Source organism: Hirundo rustica, chromosome 5 (assembly GCF_015227805.2).
Source record: "Hirundo rustica isolate bHirRus1 chromosome 5, bHirRus1.pri.v3, whole genome shotgun sequence".
Classification (NCBI taxonomy): Eukaryota; Metazoa; Chordata; class Aves; order Passeriformes; family Hirundinidae; genus Hirundo; species Hirundo rustica.
The window spans coordinates 6246633-6270860 of record NC_053454.1 but is presented as its reverse complement, the minus strand read 5'-3'; the positions used below and the strand labels follow the sequence as shown (position 1 = coordinate 6270860).

General features: G+C 38.9%; 1 protein-coding gene across 5 annotated transcripts in view; it reads right to left on the bottom strand.

The window, feature by feature from the left end:
• Window positions 1-24228, bottom strand: part of MAEA (macrophage erythroblast attacher, E3 ubiquitin ligase) — a 49150-nt gene that overhangs the window by 20917 nt on the left and 4005 nt on the right. For 3 of the 5 annotated variants that reach the window (XM_040065045.1, XM_040065041.2, XM_040065046.2), the window contains exons 2-3: window positions 10268-10450; window positions 6639-6842 (exon numbers count right to left, since the gene is read on the bottom strand). In XM_040065045.1, the coding sequence (XP_039920979.1) occupies window positions 6639-6842; window positions 10268-10375 (312 nt within the window). In that variant the 5' untranslated portion in view covers window positions 10376-10450. Of the gene's footprint in view, window positions 1-6638; window positions 6843-10267; window positions 10451-18697; window positions 18881-20279; window positions 20379-24228 lie in introns of all 5 variants that reach the window. The other 2 variants (XM_040065042.2, XM_040065043.2) reach the window with 2 other exon arrangements.

The window sequence follows — 24228 nt, the reverse complement described above, 5'->3', positions numbered from 1 at the left end:
ACATGAGCTGCTTGGAAGAGCCTCAGAGCTGGAGCAAGCACTGAGGCTGGTTATTAGCAATCTGTTTTTCCAACACACCCTCTGCTCCTGCCTCAGCAATTTTTGTAGCTCAGCAAATGGCTGTACCTTTACCCATCAGCATATTATATCACACTAAGTACAGCAATAAATGACTACACTACAGTAATGTGACAAAACCTCTAGAGCTTAAGATGCATCATTGGGCGGAAAAAAAGTGCCTCGTTTTCTGTCACAGCCTCTTCTAGCAGAGGCAAGGCACCCAATCCCTTGCTAGTGGAGCACAAGCCCTGCAGCTTTTGTCCATTCAGGATCAGTCTGTCTGGGCAGCTACACACATTCTCTGACAAAACATTATCCCATCACTTAATGTAGTAGTAGGAGCAAGTGTTAAATGTGAGCTAAGATTTGCACTTTGAAGGAAAGTGTGGCAGGAAGAAAGGATAGGAAGAGGCATAACTGAACCCAAACCTCTTCTACTCATGGATAATCTGCGGGTGATAACACCATTCCCTATTTAGATTAAATTTCAATTCAATAATTTTTCTTGCATCACCTGCCTTCCAGATTAAGTATTTTGTAATAAATTGGCTTAGTTATGATACACTACAGGTAACCCACTTTGTCTAAATGGGCTGAAAAAAACAAGATGTTCAACATCACAGCACAATTCATGTTGTTGGCTTTTGAAGTGTCAAATGATTTGTAATGAGGAAGTTTGTTATTCTGCTTCGATCTTGACTATTTCACATTTACATAATTCTAATTCCTCAAGATGCTTGAGACAAACTGCAGATGTAAGGCTGTGCAAGAATTGCAGCACTTTGAAATTCAGATGAACACACCCAGACATTCATTATACCAATCTACTCGAAGTTGCCATGCCTACGCTAGGTACAGTCAAAACACATTTAAAGGAGTTTCCAAGCAGCACTCTATAGCCTGGTACTGCAGGGTAACTCCACACAGCACAAGCTAAAATCATGGCACCTTTAAATTAGTTATACCAATTTCAGAGCTCCTTCATACATAGTTTTCCTGTAACATCTCTAGTGTGGGAACAGCAAGTCACAGGAGAGGGACACAAATAGCTCCTGGCAAAAGACACTTTTTACCATTCAGCCTGCATCTAGAAAGTCAGCTTGGCTATTTCAGCATGACAGTGAAGTAAATAATACATTCAAGCATTATGATGAATATTATTTACCTATTTGAAATTGAATTGTGATGAATATAAATGTGTTTTGATTAATTACTTTAGTACATACGTGTGTGTTTGCCTACAAGCCATTCTTGGACTATGCATCTTAACAAGGAGGATTTCTAAAGGTACCTTTGTATGATTGTTAAAAGATGTGTTTATTCAGCTTTTTTGAGTTAAGACTGCTCCTTTTTGTGATGCTCAAATGGGCACGTTATTTTCCACCTCCCAATGGATTACTTCAAAAATAGCAGCTTCAGGAAGATTTTGCCCCATAGCAGACAAGAAATCTTCAGTAGCATTCTACTGAGGTGTCAGCTGAAGGATCCATATCACAGTGCTGAGGAACACTTTTATAAAGCAAGGAAAGAACATTTAACTTTGGGATTGAAAAAAGGAACACTGATATAGAATAGAGAAAGAAAAAAGATCAGATACTTGGTCAAAAGCCATGAAGCTTGACTCCAAGAATTCAAGTTTCTCTTATACCACAGGACATCAAGTAAGATTTCACAGCTTTCTGTAACAAAATTAAGAGAGTGGAACACACTTGACTTTGTTGCAGGTATCTTTTCTAATTAGGCTAATCCCTCCAAAAACAGTTCTACAAAAACTGAAGCCGCAATGATGCAGTAAAAAAGACTAACTGGAACAAAAGGGAGGGAGAGAAGAACAGAAGATAATCAGTTTTTCCAGTGACTACTATTCCTTATTTAAACAAAAGTAATTTTTAAAAAGAAATTTATTTACTACTTTGAAAGACAATTAAATAATTTTAGAATGGCTTTTCAATATCTGCCCTGTTTTGCTATTCTCCAGTAAATAACCATTACCACAGATGAAGAAGTTCTGCTCAGGAAAAAAACTATTGACAATAACTGGAGACCTGAACTCCTACATCAAGAAAATTGTTATCTTTTTGGGACTGTCAATTGTCAATACTTGAAGTGTGAAGAAGCCCTTCTAATATGATCCATGTTGACAATGGTCATATGTCTAGACAAAACTCCTGAAGTCAATGGAATACTCGGTTCCCCCCAATTCTCAAAAGCAAAAAGCACTCCGTGGTATGAATGCAGAGGGCTAGTTATGTATCTTTGAAGGATGATGAAGTACTTCATTACTGCTCTAAGAATGTTAATTAGCAGAATTTTAATTGATATACGTAATCCCTGATTTAAGGTCAAATTAACCAGTTTTAAGCTATTGAAGAGTTTTTTCAACTCGAGCATTTAACTGCCCACATTACAATGTCACTGCCCACCCTGCCCAGGGGTGCAGTAGCTCTTCTGTTCCTCAGCGAATTATAGATTTTTAAGTAATTTGCTCCCTGCCCTAACACACTAAAAATCAGGTTGTATTTGTTATTCTTCGCAGAAAAAACATTGCCACTTCTACAGCTTTGGTACAGCATGAGCATTAAGGCAAGGAGATACATTCTTTTACTAAAATAAGCTAAGCAAAGATGGAAAGAGGATTTACAGCATATGATTAGGGAGACTGGAAGCTTTAGAATCTGGGTTTGTTTTCAATCCTACAGGCAAAAATCACTACAGCTATACATAATTAAGCAAAGAATGTAAGGACACTTTACATGTTTATTTTTTTTCTTCCTAGCCTATTAAGGAAAAGGCTGGAAAAACAAATAAAATTTTAAACCCCACCACCTCCAGAAACAGTACTAAGCATCACACACATAGCCTAATTATAAAATTTATCTACAAACAGAAACCAACTTCCTGCTGGAACACCACTTTTCCTAAACTAGATTTGCATATCAATTAATGGCACAGAAATGAGACAGCAGTGTAGCAGAACATGAAATAACAAAGTTGGAGTTAACTGACAACCTTGCCAGCTAGCTGAAAATATGAATTTGCAGATGAAAATAGACAATTTTGTATAGGTGTAGCATTACTAGGTTGTAATAATGACCTTATTTTGATTCTATTTATTCTAATAAGCCTATACTGATGAGTTTTATTCATATGCAACAACAACAAAAACAACCCAAAAAACAAAACAAAACACCACAAAACCCTTAACATCTAGTTTGTATCTTCACCCCAAACTGTTTTTCACATCATTATGGAGCCAGAAGACATTAAAAAAAAAATAAATTCCACAATAGAATCCCCTTTGCCCCATATTTACTTTGGCACAAACATTTCTGTCTGACTGTCAGCTCTTATTTTAATATTACATTCTGGTTTACCTTCCCAAGCAGCATTACTTTAAATACATATAACAAATATTTAATGTTTGGAGTTTATTTCTTATATTGCCATAACTTTATGCTGTATAAATGCCTTATGCTCAAAGTGATTCCTTACTTGAGCTAGTTCACAACTGATATTTAAAATTTCTCTATAATTTGTCACATCCAGCATTGCTTTCCATTCTGTTTGCTTCCTAGTTTACAACCATGGGGTTTAAGCACTTATCTTCTATTACAAGATTTCATAGCCTATCATTCCTCTGGAGGTAATTAATTTAGAAAACAGCCTAAAATTTGTCACAGACCATCAAAAACTATTAGAATTGGACACTATGGCATACAGTCAATCTTTGCCAATAGTACACAGCAGACAGTTTACTCAAACATAGGTATGATTTAATCATTTCCCTTTGGTCACTGAAGCAGAATTGTTTCTGACATGCTTCACCCATGAAGCACCTTGGCAGCTCTGCGAGTCTTTTCATATTCAGGAACCACACAAGAAACTTAAATCAGGCAGGCTGAGACTTGCTCCCAAGACTGGTCTAACAACTACTGGAAAGTGTTTAACCTGGCATCCCCAAGCTACAACTGAACTGGAAAGAGCTGCTTCCTTCAGCCTTTCCGAAGAGCACCAAAGGGCACCTCGGCCATTTGCCCTGCAACAGGAGGAACAGAATCACAGAGTGGTTGAGGTTCAGACTTCTGGAACTTGTGTAGTCTCCCTGCTCAAAGCAGGGTCACCTCTAACAGGTTACTTGGGATCTTTCCCATTCCAGTCTGGTTTTGATCAAATCCGTACAGGGAGACTCCACAAGTCTTGTGTCTGCTGGGGAGCCCAGAACTGGGTACAGCACTCCAGATGGGTCTAACCAGAGTTGAGAAGAGAGGCTGGATCACATCCCTGCTGCTGCTGCTTATCCCACTGCAACCCAGAGTGCTGCTGAATTGTCTTTGCCACAAGAGTTAAGCATTGCTGGGCTGTGCTTAACTTGTCCACCAGCTTCACTTCTGGCTGCTGGACAAGCTGAACAATAACAGCACCTTTTTTCAAAGTTGTACTTAAGGTATAATGTCTATTCAGTGGTAACAAAAATCAAGACAAGAGTGGTAGTGGGGATATTAATCGAAATACCAAGTGAGACCACAGTAAACAAAGATTACTTGGGATGAGAGAATAATATGATATTTGCTACTCTCTACAGCAAAGTTACATTAGTAAGCACTAGAGAACATTTCAATGCTCAGATCCTTTAGCAAGAAAGGAACAAAAAGAAACAAAGCTGCTGTCTTATTAAGCCAGCAAAACCACAAATTCTGTGTTACAAACAAGTCCCAGCATCATACGCTGTAAAAGCTGTTCACAAGGAGGGTCACCATTCAGTAAGAAAGACCAAGTGGCAAAGCAGAGAAACTGAGGGAAGCCTTATCTTCATTAAGCCAAAACAAACCATAATGCTGACTAAAATGCATAATTTGAGCAAACTAGAAGAAAAATTGCCTCAGTGCATTCAACATACAACTCTGTTCTGTATTATTCAAATTACTGTGATGTTATGCAAATTAAGAGTTAGGCTTGCAGGCAGAAGGTAAATAATCTTATTTAAAACTCCCTTTTTGACACAATTTTTCTATTCAACAAACAGAATGAAAAGCTTTAAGTATGATGCTTTTACCACAGCATCTTGCAGTATGTCACAACAGACTTCCATGCTCATGTCCAAACCAAAGCTGAGCATTACTTAATCAGGATAATAGAGCTTGCTATGAAAGTGAAAATTATTTCCATACTGCTTTTTCAGCAGACCTAGTAGATGATTCAGCAGAGATGAGCTCCTGCTCAAAACAGAGGGAAACATGTAACACAAGTGGGAGAGCTGCTGACCAGTCAAGCTGTAGATATCCCAGCGCAATTGCCTTGGGTATTTTTGACTCACGTGCATGGGCTGTATCTCTAGTGAGGTACAACAGCCTCTTCAGTTGATTTTTTCAGGACTATTTCCTATTAATACTTTGTAACCCACTTCCCCTCTCACTTCTATTCAGCCTCTACATGCTATTTCCTATTTGGCATTTACTGAAATTGCTGCTGGCTGAACAGGATTAGGCCAGTAAAGAAGCCAAGAAATAAGACACATGACAAATAGGTCCCTGTTACATGACAAAGAACAAGTATATATCCTCTAATTTGACATTAGCAACAAAAATATCTTTTTCTCCAACAAAATGAGAGAGATGTGTTCAACTATTCCACTTAAGAAAGGCAAAGTACGAAAGTCCTGCAAGAGAACTCAACTTTCAGCATCTTTATAAGAGTAAGATTTTAACTAGAAGAGTTGCATGCCTTCTGGAATCAGGAATATCAAAAGAATATTCAAGGATCGCTTAGGATCAAATAGCAAAGGCTACCTAAAATCTGCAAAACATTATTTCTCTAGACAAACAACAAATTTTTTAAAAATCAGTTTTAATGTCCTTGTGGCTGTTAGAGGACCACAATCAGGATTCATCAGTCTGCAAAAAGAATCTACACCAAAGTACACAAACTCCAAACACTTTATGACCCACTGTGAACCCAAGAAAAACCAACTGGCCAACCATGAAAATGAAAGTAACAAGCACAGAATGGTGAAACAAGGAAACCAGCAAAACGTTCTTAGGATCGTGCAAGATATAATGGCTACAAAAAAATCCAAATTGTATCAAAATTTCTTTTCCCAAGTAAAAGCCACCCTTCCTTTCAGTGCATTAACCAGATGATACAATAGAACAGTTGTTCCTGCAATTAGCAAATGCTGCTCTGCTCAGTCTGCTCACCTACACATATCAGCTGAGTGGGGCTAGACAGATGGGAAGCTCCACCACCTGCTTAATCAGCAGCCTAAAGGCCTCTAACAAGAAATTTTGTATGACATTTGAGAATTAACCTGAGTTTTAATAGAGAAAGGTGTTTATCTGAAAGCATTTAATTTGTGACTAAAAACTATGCCTTCAATTTTGACTTATTTTAATACATTAAAGCACAATTTACACCAAGTAAGGAGAACAAACTCAAGCCTAAAAAGATTAACACAAACATTAGCGAGGAAGGCACACCAATACATAAAAATAACTGCCACAAGGCTAAAGCAGCTTGTTCTCATTTTCTAACTTCCTCTTTACTACCATTTTGTTAGCAAGTTAATCCACACTGCCACCCACCTCGATGCCACTTTGTCTGGCTAGTTTGACAGCTGTGTTGTAGTAGCCACAGCGCAGGAGATGTTCCACCATCATACGATCCATGCGTTTCTTCTTCCACATGTTGGCAGGAGCCGGCTGGTCACTGCTGTGCTCCTTCAGATGTTCAATCCTGCGTTTGCAGAGCTTCGCACTTTCATCTTCAGCCTGGATTGACTCAACGGCCTAGAAAGTAAAAATTAACAGTAAGAGCTACACATTTTCAATCTCCTTTTAAAGCAAAACACAGTAATTGTTTGTAAGCATTCTTTATATGTCATACAGCTACTCCCAGTAGTGTTTCTTTTGATTAGAAGTATTTCCTATGGCAGTGCATAAGTTTCTGCATGGCTGGTCCAGTTCTGAGATATTCTTGCACAGAAGTTTTGATATATTTGATATTATGTATACACTTTTCTGCCAAATTTGTAGTTCACCCAAACCCAGAAATGTATCAACTATGGCAGCTCTAGCCTGCAAAGAGCTTTGTGAAGATTTGCAGTCATCTGATCCAAACAGTTGAAAAGCAAAATTTCCACCTCTAATATATGCATGGCTTCTTCCTCCAGCAGCTGTCCTGCTGGATTAGTTCTACTGAGGAGTGATGCAGAGTAAACCCACATTACTTCTAATACACTGGAGCCATTTTAATCAGTCATGCAATGTTGGAAATTATACAAACCGTTGGCCTCTTGGCACCTGTAATTCAAGGATCTAAAACCAGCTTTTCAAAATCATCAGTTTTGTTAAACTAGTACTATTTTATATAACTCTGCTACTGTGGAAACATGCATCCCTTGTTCAGCAGCTTTACTTAGGAAAACGTATTTGTCCAGAGGAACTAGATTGACGATTTTAACTCAACATATTGGCATATCCAGCAAAAAACACACACCACTCCCCCAAGGTATTGCCACATTTATTTTTTTTTTTTAAATTAAAACCAAATCACTCAGCTCATAGCTGCTTTCCTTCAACCTTAAAGTCACCATTCCAAGCTGGCTGACTCAGTACACAGCATGTGACAACTCTGAGCCATGTCGGGCTACAAAACTCCAGAAAGCTGGAAGGACCTTTACATGCCTGCTAAGGTAAAGGCAAACCAGCAGAGGATGGTTACTACCTTTCCCATCTGCATTATATCACTAGTGATGCAATTTCAAGTTGCAATTGCAGAATGCCCCGTGGTGACTTCAAACCTGCTGGCTTTGTGTTTGAGCCACTGCACAGCTCTGGCAGCTGGAAGGCACAGGCAGAACCTGGCAGGCTTCTGGCAGCCCACTCTGCACTCCATGCTGACACAGCGACCTTTCCAGAACTCAAACTATAGTATCATCTGTGGTACAGCTCCAGCTCTGGAAGCACAGGTTCGAATTGTATTTACCATGTCTGCCTATAGACAGACTGCAGAAGGATCTGCTTTGAAAAGCAAAGTGAAATGAGAGAAAACTTGCAAGGAAAGCTCACTGAACTTATTTCCCCCCCACCCCCCAATTAAGCCAGACTGATCTGGCCCTTGATATCAAATTCAAGTATCTAAACCACTAGTCACTACACAAGAGTCTCTTAATAACATTCATGTAAACATCTGTAGCAGGAGTTATTTTTACTGAAGTTTGACTTTAGTTTTATTTTATAACATACAGTTTGGAGACAAGTATTTTATTTGAGATATAAACTGGGTCTCTTCCTCTTCAGCAAGCAAACACTAACTTAAGACAAAACATACTTTCACTTTTTATATGTCTGCAGCATTATCAGATGTGAAGGGAACCTTGAGAAATATTCTGAATACAACTAAGAAGTCGAGGCAGCCAGGCACAAAGGTTAGACCATTTCTCCTTCCAAAGGGCTCTTCTTATATGGCTTTGTATCTGGACCTATACAGCTCTTGCTGGTTTTTTGACCCTTCTAGTACATTCAGAAAGGCTACAGATCCTTTTCAAAACCCTCTGATATCTGGACTTGCCCTGCTGGATGTTAACAGAACTTGAAGAAACAAGCACATTAAACAGGACACAAAAGAGAAAACACAAAGACCTATCCTTCCCCAGGATCATTTTCAGAACCCAAGAAACCTGCTGCATTTAAAAGCTCTCTTTCAAGAGTGAGTAGGGTGTTAAATAAAGGAACCATCTAATTCTATTATGGCCATCTCAGCTGTTCATGAGATCCTTGTCTAAACACAGGAGGAAACAGATCCCACATGTGTCCAAAGGCTCTAAAAAAACCAATCATTTTGCTCGGGGCAGAGATTATAGAGAAGAGAGCTGGGAGTTGAGGGTTTGGAGCAGAAACAAGACCTTTGTATTTCAGAGGACTTTTACTGTTAAACAACTTTATTTTTTTTTTTTTTTTTTCTGAACAGCTATAAGATTCCCCAGAGTATTTCAGGCAGTCGAAAACAAATGAGCAATTAAACTAAAATGGGGCTTTGCACCCAAAACATTCAGCAATGCCTTCAGACACACCCCCACAGTCAGCAAAGCTTTAACAAGTAAATAACTTTTACTCCTCCACATCATTACTACACACCTACAAGCAACATCCAACACCTCTTTCAGAAATAGCTCTTATTTTTCTGTAAGTAACCGAGAAGTGAATAAAACATATCTTTTAAGACCTCTTTAAGTCTCACAAGCTGAGGATGAAAAGAGCAATTAATTTATGAAGTCTTCTGCAGAACAGCTTTTCAACACCTAGCTAACTTGTTCAAGCAGAAAACCCCAAATCAACACACATGACAGAGTTATTTTCACGTTGCAAATCTCCAAGGTATTTTGATGCTTCACGTAGTACTGTCTCAAGATTTACATCTGTTGGTTATTTCATGTAAGTTTTAATGAAATGACTCTGCTACTATGTTTCATCTATTTATTTCTGGAGAAGCAGTGCTCTCAAGTCAGGTGACAGAGCTATTTTCATTTTTCTGCAAGACTTGTTTCAAGTAAGTGTTCCGATGACTCTAGGGATGAGTAATATTCCCATCCCAAATAAGGATGGATTATACTTCTTTTTCTGAGAACATCTACATCTTTTTCTAAGAAAGATGTGGTAAAGACATGAAAGGCTGGTTGCATTTTGTTCGAGCTTAACAGATAGAAGCAGGTTATCCTGCCAAATTTTGTTTAAAAGGCTCTTAATATTCCCTAGGAATCTTTCAAATTGCAAATTAAGTATTCATAAAAAAATTTCAAGTAACAATCCAGGACAACTTGCACATTCTTCTGCAGAGAAGTCTCAACACTGCATGCAGCTATTCCTGCCCTGGGGGGTTTCACATTTTTCAGCTTTATCTTCTACCTGTTTTGCTGTTCCGGTGATCAATTTATTTCAATTGCACAAACCTTTCCATTAGACAAGCAGGAACTGATACAAATAAATTAACTTTGCTACTATTTCTTTTCTGTTAGTAAAGAAAGTCCTTTTGAGGACTATAAATACGCATTAATTTTACCTCTCGACTGAAGTTCGTTATACTTAGACAAGGACCACCAAATCACATTTCTTAAGCACAGTGAAGCAAGGTCTTTAAAGAGCCTGTAATGCCCGTTATGTTGAAAAGAAAATCCAAGCAAACAGCATTGCAATGAAGGCAGAACAGCACTCACCTTGCGTTTCAGAACACTGAGTTTTTCAACGACTCCATCCAGGAGGCTGACAACCGAGTCCACAGCAGGACAACTGCTCAGCGTCTTCTCCAGCTCTGCCACCACCATGGTAACGTGGCTGGTCTCCCGATCAATGTTCTTCTGTGCAGCTCGGAATCGTTTGTTCAGCGTTTCATATGGCACCTAAAGGAGAAATATCAAGTCATTAAAATTTCTGTATTTAAAAGTCAGAGCTTAGAAAGACTGATGATTTCATCTGATGCAGCCCAAAGAACACCTTAGTTCCAGGGGACTAGAGGTCACTGATTGAACTTGAGTTCCCATGCTAAAATACTACTTATTTAAGTTCTCTCAGCAAGGAGCTCACACTCCAAAGATTATGAAAAAACAACAGGAAAAATGCTGCAGTATCTTGTCTGATACCAGGTTCACCTATCCTGCTCTGGCTGTAGGAAGCACTGATGGAAACAGCCCAGGAACAACAGGAAGTGAAGACAAACTTGTACCTACAAAAGGAAAGCTATGAATTGAACTACAACTAAGAGATCACCCTTCAGCACATAGCTCTCTGATTTTATATTTCTTCCCTTCATGAATTCATTAAAAAAGAGAGTTACCTCTGAGAGAAAGCATGTATTATGTATATTGGCTACTGAAAAATTTATACATACTACACCACACCAACAGTTATTCAGGAAATCCAACAAGTCTCCTACATACCTCTACCCATGAAAGACTACTTTTTATTATTATTTCCCCAAGGACTATAAGGAAAGCCAAGAGAAACCCCATGTAAATTTTCTTCTAGTGACAAAAGCCTACAATGTATGACTAAAGTAGTTAATTTCCTCTAATGCTTCATTCCTGAGTTAAGAGCTTTGCCAGTCTTGGAGGTCTCCTGACCTTCTCCCACACCTTTGTGGAACAGTCGAATCAAAACTGCTACTGATGGCCATTAGGAACACGTGGATAGGAGCAGTCTACAGCCTGGGGAAAGATTTGGGGAAAGTTTGCAGGAAGTGTTAAGCTGCTTCCACTAAAGTGGCAGCACAAGAAAATTAGACAGGAAGTTCTATTACTTCACAGGAACAGGAATTTTAAAAAACATTCCAGTGCTATATACTTAATTCAGCCGTATCTTTAATCTTTAAAAAGTCCAAAAGTAGTTCTTTCAGGCAGTTATGATAATCTTGATTGCTTTTCCATTAATCAAAGGCATAATTTAGCCAGCAATCAGATTATCCACGTTAAAGGTAAAACAGGAAACACAAATCAATGCTCTGTTTGGTACATATCACGTATATGTTTGATTACAAATCTTTCAAGCATATAACTTCTAATCAATTATATCAAGGTCTCAGTTTTCCTCATTCTAATTATCTGCTTGCAAGGAAATATCCTCAGGGGCCACACTCCTTCTGGGCTCCATTAGCAAAGAGGTTTCTACAGAACCACTGCAATTCCCCATTAGAGAACACTTTGGTTCAGAGGAAGGAAGATGAGTCAAAGCATTTACTTTTCAAGACTTTGCATTTATAGCAGTAATAAAACACAAGGATAATCTTGGTAAGATATGAAAGGGCTCCTCTCCTCAGGACTGAAATGATCTATTTAATGGTTTTGGTATCTCAAACTAAGACCTAAAAAAATGTCAGGATAAGATTCTACCACAGGAAGTATCAAGCCAAAACAATTATTTTCCTTATACATTTTGCCCCAAAATCCCAGCAGTACACCCACCCAAAACTCAAACCACGAAAATTAATAGGCTTCAACACCTACTTAATTGCCTATATAACAATCTTCCATCGCCAACCCTCTTTTTTTTACCATTTTCACAAAAAATATGAAATATTTTAGAGATCCACAGATAAAATGGATAGTCTAGGAGGCCATTATTTTGACATCTCATGTTTTTGAACATGGAAACTTATTTCCAATGCTAAAACCTGATGCCTGACAGCATAAAGACAACTTCTTCCCTTCTTTTTCCACCGCTGCATTTTTCTTACTGTTCACAAAAAAATATTTCTGCAAGTATTTGCCTAATCAGCTTTCCACGCCACACTGAAAATCTGCATCAATAAACTTTCATAAGCTACTATTAATTTGAGGTATCTTTTTTAGTACAGAAAGTGCTTTTGTTAAATTTTGAGCAGTCACTTGGACACAGATCTAGTCAGCTGGGGAAAAAAAGTCTGTGTTTAATCTCCCTTTTCCCTAGTTCCTTATCTGCACTCAAAAGCAGTAACAGCACCCATTTCCTGTGCTGTCTCTTCAGCATGCAGATTTCTGGCACAGTTTGTGTTCATATGACATTTAGAACAATTGAACTTTCAACTTCAGCTAGTATCACTATATATCATTTCAAATGTATCTAGGTGCAATAGGTTTTTGAATCTTCTCTTACCCTTTTTTCCCCTACCATAAAAACAATCTGAATGTCTTGTGTGGAAGAGACTATAAGTTGAAATGTTTCCACTAAGTAAATAAAAGTAAACTTATTGAGAAACATAATTTATTGTGTCATAACAAGGGAAATTAAAGGTACATTGAAATTATTTGCATAACTGAAGCTGACAGTAAACACACTTTACCAGAGATTTTCATAATTTGCACAGGCATTTTTTTCTTATTATAGAGCCAGCAGTTTTCATGAGAATATTTGCGAATCATATCTAGGAACAGCTTTTACAGTTACTTTACAGGGACAAAATTTAGAACAGCTACTGCTACATTCCTTACAAAGCAGCATTTTATCTTGAATTTGCATCCTGATCTGCTGGTTCTTTTATTACTCCTCCAACTCCAAAAGATCCAGCTCCCCAGCACTGGCTTGCTTTACTGCAGAACTCTTCAAAAGTTACAGGCACTGTACCAGTAGGATCATTTTTTTTCCACCAATAATGAAAGTTCATGGAAGGAGAACATATAAGAAGTGTCCTGGACAATGCAATTCTAAAAATGTTTAATTATAGTTTACTTTGATTTTCAGGTACCATTGTTAGAACACTGTGAACACCAAACTTTTCAGACCAAGAGACAAACATAAGATTTACAATTGCCATAAACCTATAAGAGACATGGAATCTTTCCTGCCAGTACCATTCTGTGACCAAACCTGGATTACACAGTCATTATTTAGAGACAAGAGTGACCTACAGAACTCAGCCTAGGGAAACATTACCTTAAGGAAAAAAAGAATAAATCACCTACTAGAAGATCTGAAATAAAGCAGCAAGTACTGACCAGGATGTGCTCTGTATAAGCACAATACCAACTTGTCCTACTCGTTAGAGCCTGAAAAACCACACCCAGTTGGCTCCTACCTTGAACATACAAGAGGATACAAAAGAGAGTTGTAAAATATTAGTGGGCAGCACATTTAAATCCAGTTGTACTAAATAGGTTCTGCTCCTTTTGTTCATCAGCTTCCACAGCTGCAGACACATTATTCAACCTAAGAATGTACTAGACCAGGTCAAACTTAAACCTAGTGAAAAGGAATTTGACTGAAGTTAGAACAACCTACACAAGGGGTAAAATTACAGTAACACAAGTTTTTCCAAGATCAAAACTTTGCTGTGATGTGAAGTAAAGTCTTCTTGGCTGGAGGCTTCTGCAACTGCAGCATGACTTTCCAGGTGCTTAACACTAACAAAGAGGCACACACAACTGATTAACCTGATCCAAGTATTTTCTTCATTTCAGGAGTTGCTTCACTGTTTTTAGAAAGCCAAAAAAGTGGTGTGCTGTCCCAGAACATGCTCCAACAACCTCTAGCTCTGTAGTCAAGACTTAGAAGAGGGTTGTTCTGGGTGTACAAGCTTGAACTGGTGGAAGAGAAGGAAAGACTGCCATAGGAGGAACATGTTGGCTGTTCAGTTGAGAGCAGGGAGCAGAAAACTACAGAGCTAAGGATGTCAGGGGGAGTTTTTAAGTGTCCACTTAGGAACTCAACTGTGAAGTTTACTATCTGGCCTTCAGCCCAAACACAGTCCTCTTCCTGCCCATGAATGCAAATAAGGGACCAAAGCAAGGCAGAGTTCTCAAATCATGAAGTGGCTAAAACTATTCAAATTGGGGCAATCTTTCTTTTCATGAGCCGTATCAAATGCAACTTGAAATACCCTGAAGCATAGTGAATTTAAATACATTTTCATAAATATATGTTTTCAACAAGCCATTCACTTACTAAGTGATTCCATTTTCTTGAGCTTTTTGAAAACACATTAAAAGTAGAAAAAAACCCCAGCCAGTATTAAATGCTTGCATATATTGTAACACAATGTTTTGCAAACTGTATATACTTCTCAAGTGTTTATTATAAGCTTGGAGATAAATATTTAAAGAAATATTTTAAATAACATTAATACAACTGCATACAGGACTGGGTCATAAGTGTGAGCAGCTGGTCAAGGGAGGCAGTCTTGCCCCTCTACTCTGCTCTTGTGAAGCCCCACCCAGCTCTGGGGCCTCCAAATACAAGAAGAATCTGAATGTGCTGCATTGAGTCCAGAGGAGGCTACAAAGGTGATCAGAGGGCTGGAGCCCCTCTGCTGTGGAGACAGCCTGAGACAGCTGCAGGTGTCCAGCCTGGAGAACAAAAGGCTCTGGGAAGACCTTATGGCACCTTCCAGTACCTAAAGAGGCTCTAAGAGAGCTGGAAAGGGACTTTTCACAAGGGCATGGAGTGACAGGGCAAGGGGGAATGGCTTCAAAATGGCAGAGGCAAGGTTAGATTAGATTAGATATGAGGAAGAAATTCTCTACTGTGAGGGTGTTAAGGCCCTGACACCAGTTATCCAGAGAAACGATGGATGACCCATCCCTGGTAGCATTCAAGGCCAGGTTGGATGGGGCTTTCAGCAATCCAGTCTAATGGACATGGCAAGGAGGCTGGAATAAAATTATCCCTAAGCTCCCTTCAAAGAAAACCATTCTACAATTCTAAACCAGCTAATCCTTTACACAGCATCCTACAATGCATATTGCTTTGTATACTCAATGCATACTCATTATCAAGATTTTACTGAGATTAATTTTGCTTTCCTTCTTAAGGTTTTCTGAATGTATCTATGTGTGCACATTTCATACTCTCTCCATAAACTGAATATATACAAACAGCTGCTGATCACACTCCCACCTCAGCTCTTGCTTATCTCTACAGACTCACAGAAAAACGTCTTTAGAAAACGTGATGAGAACACACAATGTATATAGCCTTTAACAATATCAAAAGGGAGAGGAGAATGCAGACCATTTTCCCCTCATAGAAGTTCATTAATTATAGTGATCAAAGCTTACTTTGCTTCCTCAAAGGCATTTATGTTGTTGGAAGTCAGACATCCAGACTGGACTTATGCTCATTGTAGCACCTTGAATTTTCTTAAGCATTTTGAGAATGCATGGCATTTTGAGAATGTAGTGAAGTTTTAGCCACATTTAGATGCCCACTTGCAGCTTCTACAACAGACACAGTCACTCACTGAGCACCCGGGGTTTGCAAACAAATTGAATGCAGTGACTACTGAAAGGCTCTCTGCTTGGGACAGAATACAACATGACAAAACAAACATGAACTGTGGAGAGGTCCTCTTTGCAGAGGTGTTGTAGCTGTGCAGTCACAAAAGCCTTCTGAGTCACAGCTAGAAATCCAGCACTTGTTACCATCACAGATAACATGACTTCCCACAACATCACATTCAACTAGACCTCAAATATGTAATTGCAATTACCAGGGCCTTATAGATACAAGCAGTTTAAGGAAGAGAAAAAGCATCTACAGAATTGAGTTTGTGACCTAGCTACAAAGGACAATAAAGTCTCACTTCTAAATGCCTTCTTTGTCTTTACTGGGTAGGTCTTCTCCTAGGCCTTCCTGATGACGTATGAGCAACTGAGTCTGGGGAGAGAGGTATTATTTGCTCATGTAAGAAGTTCAAAGCAAGCTGAAGATACACAGACCTCGAGAGATGATTGACAAAGCTATCAAAGGAGTACTCACACAGGTACATAGGGACAGAAGGGAGGAAAGGAGAGAGTTCTTGGATGACACAGCAAACCTGCTACCATGGCTGGAATGTCATGGTGGACAAGATAAGTTGCCTAAAAAGGCCAAGTCAAGAAAGAACCTGGAAGATCACAAAAACTACAGGCTGGTCTGCCCCACCTCAGCTCTTGTGAAAGTTACAGAAAAAAACCTAAACCTATGGAAACCATTTCCAAGCTTATAAAGGTGACTAGGAATAACCAGAACTGTCATAAGCAAATCAAGCCTGACAATATTGTTTGCTTTCAGTGATCTCTGAACGGCAGGAGCACGCCGGCAGCCTTTCATGCCAATAGTAGTGAGGTTTTTGACATTGTCTCACTTGTGGCCAAACAGGAGAGACATGGACTCAATGGCTGAATACAACATGGGTGAGGAACTGACTGCATAGTCAGGCTCTAAGAATAATGGTCAGTGGTTCCAAAGCTTCCTGGTGGCCAATTACAAGTACTGCTTGACTCCCCAGGAATGTTATCAGCTCCAACATACATGTCATCTTCAACCATCTGCACTACAGAACGCACTGTCAGAAAGCTCACAGGGGACAAACTGGTAGAGTGCTTGATAAATATAAATGGGTGTTGGAGTTGCCATACAGAAAAAATGACAAGCTGGAGAAATACACTGAGAACTTTATGAAACGTAATCAAGGTGAACACCAGGGCTCAGTATCTGGCACAAAACCACCCCAGCCTTTAGCACTGGCTGTGGAATAACTGGCTAGGCTCACCACTGCATGAAAAGATACACAGGTCCTGATGGACAGCAGGTTGGACATGAAGTAATAGGCTCTCATGGCAATGAAGGTTAACCCCATCCCAAGCTGCATTAGCAAGACTAAAGGCAGTGGGTTGAGAGGAGTGATTGTTTATGCTCAGCACTTATGCAGATTCATCTGGAATACTGAGTCTGGTTTTCAGGTCACTCCTCCCTACCCACTAAAAAAGAGATCCTGACAAACTGGAGAGAGTCCAGAAGGCTGCCACGACAGTGAGCTGGTTGGAGGATTAAAAAAAAAAAATCCAAGAGAAGCTGAGAGGGGCAGGCTTGTTTCCATTGTAGAACGGAAGGCTGCAGGGAGTTGGAAGCAGCACAATCTGATAGAAGCTTTCTACCACCGAAAGGTGAAGGTCACAGATAAGAGCTTGCCAGACTTCCCGAAGTTACAGAGCAAAAAGGAAGGAGGCAGAGTTGACAACTGTCACTAAAGAAAATTCCAGCTGGACATAAAAATATTTCAATCAGAAGACTTGGTAAGCACTGGAACAGCAGCCCAGAAAGGTGACGGAATCTCCACCCTCAAAAATTTTCAGAACTTGGCAGGACTCAGAGCAACTCAGATTAGCTTTTGAAGTTAGCCAAGGTTCAAGCAGAAGCCTGGATCTGAGTCTGCAGAAGTACTTTCCTACTTTAATTTAATGAATTCATCTTTGCTAACTTAGACATCAAATACATTTCCATACAAAGATCTGAGTGGCCATACCAGATAAGACCAACAGCCCCCCTCCCATGTCACTATCTTTTCTCTGATGATATTCACAAAGAGGATGGCACTTGAAAAAAGCCAAGAACAAAGTTACTAATCCCAAACAGTCTCTTTGGACTTCTTGAGCTGGAGATGGGAGTTTAACAGAAGAAACACCACAGGGTGTTTCTCACCCGTGAACTCTGCTGGTTGCTGTTGACCTGAGTTTTAGCACTGCAACATCCTGTTGTGAGACGTTTCACAGGCTCACAGCTATGTGAAGAAAAACTCTCTGGTTTTGACTTTTCAGCTAATTTGAAACCCTTTTGTTCTTGTTTTGGAAGCAAAAAAGGGAACCCTCTCTTTCTCCTACATACTCCTCACATACCTTGAGACTGAAGAGACTCTTTTTAAACCATTTTTTGAAGACATACATTCCACCTCTCTAATCATTCTTGCCCTTCTGTAGACATTTTCCAGTTCTACTACACCTTTTCAGGATGTGAGAAGGGAGATAGTAAGAGTTACTCATACTACTTGAGAGAACAAGAAACCATGGATTTTAACTGCTGTGTTTAGAGTTCTCCATTCTTCCCTTTCGCAACACTTCTGTCCCGTGTTTGTCAACATTAACCTGACGACTTACAGAAAACATTCATTATTAGCCCTAAGATCCCACTAACCAATGATGATCATTTCTAACTCAGTTATTGCACATATAAGACTAGAACTAATTTTCTTTCCATCATACCTAAAAGCTGTATCATATTGCACTTGTCTATACTGAATTTAATCTATTTTAACACCCATTCAGTCTCTCACTGCTTTTCTCTAATGGTTCACACTTGGGCTATATTTGCAATACCCCAATTATCTTAGTATCATAAGGAAACTGCTTCATCTCAGCACTTACTCTTTCTTCCAGGCTGCTCAAACAGCTGAATATCATCAGGATGCCAGCAGAATCCTAACAGAAATCTTCCTCCATTACAGAAGCTGGTTACTAAATCTTGATGTTTGTTTTTAATCTTGCCCAGTTCCTTATCCGCATAAGGGCTTCAGTCTTTCTTGTAAGAGTTCCTGGTAAGGCTTATCTCTAAAAAACATTCAGTAATATGAATAAACTATCAACCAAGTCTGCCTCACTGCCTCCTTCAGTTTTTTAAAAACAACTCCAATATCTTTACATGGCATGCACTTTTTACAAGTCACATTAACTGATGTACATTATTCCATATTAGATTAGTCAGGATACTATTTCTGCATCAATAAGCCATCGGTTGGAAGGGAAAAATCAATTACATATATTAAGAATCTCACTAAAATTTTACTTAAAGTAGAAGCAGGGAAACAGTCTTCTACATTGTCTTTCTTCCACAGCTACCCATCAAAATCCTCAGATTACTTCAGCATTTGTCAGAGAATTAAGAGGAGGACTGAACACAGGAGAAAGAGATTTCTCCCAAGACAAAAAGGCTTTTTATAACAAGTGTTACGTGCTGCATTTCTGCTCCTCTGGAGGTGTAGGATGTTAGGCCAAAGCCTAATGGCAACTGTGCGGAATTCCAAATATCACCTTGATGCTGCCCACAAATTTTCCTAACTGCTACAGAGCAACACGGAAAGACTGAATTACACATTTCTTGCATGACTGAAGTTTTGAAAAAAATGTAAGCCTTTATTCTCCAAATCTTCAACCTTACAGTAGACCTTCAGCACACCAGTTCTCACACTGATCTGGTCACATACTACAACATTGGCCAAATTCCTTCCTTACTTATATAGATTCAAACCTAAGGAGCTCCAAATAAAAATGGAAAGTAAAACATAATCACTTTCAGATCACAACATAAATCAAAAAGTTTCTAGCCCACAGTAACTGCATACATTCAAATGCAGCAGAGAGAAGTAAAGAACAGTTTGTATAGCTATCATTTGGTTGCTGTGAATTATAGAGTAAAAGTGAGACTTCAAAACAATAAACTGAAGGAAAAAATATTTGGTTGTATATGTAAGACCTTTAACTATTATTCAGACTCCTGTTAACAGGAATTTTCAGAGGTTTCTTTGCTAAAAACTGATTTTCACAGAAAACAGTATAGACAACAGAAACAAGCATTTTTTACATAGGTTTGCAATTCTGTGAAGAACGTCCATTTTCCTTCTGCATTTGATAGAAAGTAGTTAATTGGGTCAAACTGGTACCAATTCCTATAGAGGGAACTTTTAACTATATATCCTGACTTGACAAATCTCTGTGCGTCTTCCTTCCTCAGTTGTAAAGTATCTTGGCTGAAAGTAACTCCTTCCCACATAAAATGTGGTTTAAAAAAAAACCCATAAAAATCTAAATTGTGTATCTTTTCAAATTAACTCAGTCATGAGCAAGAGGGAATTAGAAATGAATTTTTAAAAATCCTATCAAGTATATGAAGTCACAAAACGAGGGAGAAGGAAAAAAAGTTTCAAGAAATATAAAATAAAAAGAGTCCTACCAGATCAGGTGGGGGGGAACCATTACAGAACTATGCTCTCCTTTCAAGGGTCAGAAAAATGGTGTGCATCCTCTCCTCAACTGTGTTAGCTTAAAACACCTGAAAAGCACCAGAAATTTGTATGAATCTACAGGTCTCCAAGACAATTCAGTTGAAGACTTTGAGATATAAATAAGCTTTTTCTCAAATGCTCCTACATGAAATTAAGCCTGGCCAGAGAGCTAGGGAAAACAGAGAGGTGCAGTGATGAAACTGCCTTTCAAAAAACTAGAAGCAAAGACACCTTAGCATTACTTTAGGCAAAAAGAACAGGAAACATAGGAACATGTAAGAAAAATTAAGCATCTCCTGAGGAGTTTTAATAAACAGTGTCAAGAGAAAAACTAAACCTCACAAGAAACACCTTCATGCTCTTAGATGTTTTCTTGAGACTAAATTAGATCACTATGCTCACTGCTCCAACAAAACAGGAAAGTAGAGGACATCTATTATATATGATGCTATAGAAAAATGAGGCAGGGTACAATAAACTACAGAAATTTTTCCCTCAAAGAAGTAACAATTAAGCATTTCCATGCAGAATTACTGAAATCCTGTATTTTTATATAGTTCATTTTTTTCCCTCAACAATTCCTGGACTACTTCAGACCAGAGTCAGCATCATTATTGGTCACTGGACTTATCCAAAAGGTAAATGGTATCACCATCTCTTCAGTGAACTCTTCTGATGAGTAGCTCTTATCAATTCCTTAAAATAGTAATAGCTTTTCTTTGTTCTAGGCAAAATCAGAAAAGGAAAGTAAACTTAAAAGAGTAGTAGCATATTTCAGGAATGGATAGCTTAAAATAATGTCTAGGTTTAGGTTAATTAGGTAAAAGCACTAAAATAAAATCTTGAAGATACAGATCCAAACAAAGTAATTTCATAAGCCGAAAAGCAGTTGGAGGTAATTTGGATTATTAAAGAAACAGTTATTTTTAAAAACAGCTTCAATGTTTTGGAAGAGTAAAGCCTAGTCGCTTGCCTTAGTTATAAAAAAGTCAGTTTTACAACTCAGGAAGTTGTGTATTCCAGAGCAGCTGCATCTCAGAAGAAACCATCATTATATTATTCAAAGCTATGACTTCAGTATAGGAGAGAACAAGCAGCAAAAATTCTTGGACCGTCCATCTGCTACACACACAGTCAACAGAAGCAATCACACTCCTTCAAAATGTTATCCTGTTAAACAAACTACAAGTAACTTACCTCTAAATACATGATGAACTTTTGAACAAGGTTTCTTACAAGAAAATTAAGTGCTTTACAAAGCCATTTTACTGTTATAGAAAACTGTGTTACGTCCTTACATAAGGAAGTTGGCAGCCCTTTTAGAGCCCTCTCTAGAACTACCCTGAGGACATCAGAGGTCAGTCCTTTTCAATGCACTTGTTTACGGCTGCCACCCTGGACTTCCACCTCAAAAGAAATGTCCTTGCTTTTCTTTTTTTTTGTAGGAATACTGGAGTACGAACAAGAACCTAAGCATTGCTCCCTGGCAAAAGAAGCAGCTTGAATTGCAAAGCTAAGGTCACTCAGCAGGTTTGTGTCCTGAGCAACTCCTTCCATTTGTTTTGATCCTTCTTTCTTCTCCAAATATTTGTTCATTTTAATCACAGCACCACCTCTTTACCTCTTTGAATGAAAGAGGTCGTTGTCCTTCTGTGTGTTCGCACAGTCCAGACACCGTGATACTGGCTAAAGATCCCATTTCCAATCAGATTGCTCCCAAATAACCTATTCCAGCCAAAGTGACAGCATTTCTTGCAAGACAATTAAGCATTATTAATTCAAATTAGCAAACCCATATCAGAATATAAAGTTCTGCTCAATGTATTATCTGTTTTACTTTCATTTTCCCTAGTTCACAAGTCAATCCACAGAGCTCTTCAAAAAAGCTGAGGTAAATCAAAAGAAGTTGTGAAGTAGTTAAATTACTGCCTGTCAAAATAAAAGTGTCTTTAAAAACTGTTTTATTTAAATCAAATATCACATATTGTAAGTAATCAGTTACTCTGGCGTATTTCACATTCTGGGTTAGCAAATACTTCCCACATAGTGTATCTTCAGGCTGTAAGTTGTGGGAGGCCAAGTGTACAATGCAGGCAGCGTTTTGATTTAACAAGGACTGATGGATCCTGTCAGTGTGCCCTTACAGCAAGTACCCATCTGCCAGAACAGTACTTCCCTAAATCTGTGAGCTCAAAAGGCACACTCCTATGCTGACTATACAGGAGCTACTGATTTGAAAGACAATGGGAAGATGCCTAGGGAGCACACCAAGTAAAGCATTTTCCTCCTATAACAGTACCTAGGAAATGTTTGAAGCTCATGTTTACTCATTTCCCAGCTCTTGAAAAACACTCTCTATGCCAAGACTTAAATCTTGTTTTATGTCAACATTTAAAGATCCCCCATGTGCTAGCTACCATACAAAGATATTATTCCTACACCAGAAAACGTACACAAACCAAACTCACAAGATCACAGGCCACTGTCCTGTGAAAACACTACAAATCAAGTATGGTGCAACTAGGAATTGCAACATCAGGTAAGTGTTCACTTTGAAGACACTAACAGGAAATCTTCTGTAAGATGTTTGAGAATAGCCTTCTTCAAGTATTTTCCTACAGGCATACTGGGGTACTGATAACCAAGCAACAGCTCTAGCTCATGACCACACTGCCTTTTACTGTGTTTTCTTCCTTCATTAATGACTTTAAAATGTATCTTAGAGTGAATGGGCAGGGCTGGAAGAGACACCAACAGGAGCCAATTTCTTCAGCTACTTTACAATGTCAAACTTCTGACAAAGTCCTGCAGTGTTAGCTTTTTATTAAAACAGTGCTTTTTAGAACAGAGCCTAGCACAGGAAAACAACAGCAGTACAAAAGATGTCACACTTGTTTGCTGACACACACACAGACACACACTCAATGTGTCAAAACAGGAAGTGCATTATTCAGCAGCACAGGAACGCTCGGCATGGACATTGGACAACTTGGTGAGTCAGAGCACCCAAGTTGAAGATGGATTTAGTATGAGATAAGTATTCACGATGAGTTAGTGCAGAGCTGTTACCAACATCCAGGCTTAGCTTATTTTGCCAACCTTCTATCTGAAAAGCACTTAGATAATCTAAAAAGGCGCCTACAAGAGAGCTGGAATGGGAGTTTTTACAATGGCAGGTAGCGACAGGACAAGGGGGAATGGCTTCCAACTAAAAGAGGGCAGGTTTAGATTAGATATGAGGAAGAAATTCTTTTATTGTGAGGATGGCAAAACACTTGAACAGGCTGCCCAGAAAGTTGTGGATTCCTCCTCCCTGGGAGCGTTCAAGGCCAGGCTGGATAAGCCTTTGAGCAACTTGGTCTAGTGGAAGGTGTCCCTGACCCTGGCAGGAAGGTTGGAACAAGATGATCTTTATTGTCCCTTCCAACTCAAACCATTCTGTGCTTCTATCATGACATATATTTTCTTACATTGATGTACAGACAGTGAATTAAATGTTACAAGTTGTTACTTCAGTCAAGTTCTGCTTGAACCACTTTCACTGAACAACTTTTGCTGCTTCAAACCTGTTCCAAGTTTTGTCAAAAGTACCCTTGACTCAAAATTAGGTTCAAATCCAACTTAGAGTAAAGCTTATAAACGTGGGAAAAAAATAAAGTACAGCAACCAGTTATGCAAAAAATTAACTTTCCACTTCTGCCTCACTGGGTAATAAAAGTGGATCTGAACTGTTTGACATCTCCATTAGTGACCTGGATGATGGTCAGAGTGCACCTCCGCAGTCTGCAGTGGACGCAAAACTGGGAGGAGCTGTTAATACATGAGGGGGTTGTGGTGACTTTCCTACAGATCTCACAAGGCTGGAGAAATGGGCAAACAAGAAACCCATAAAATTCA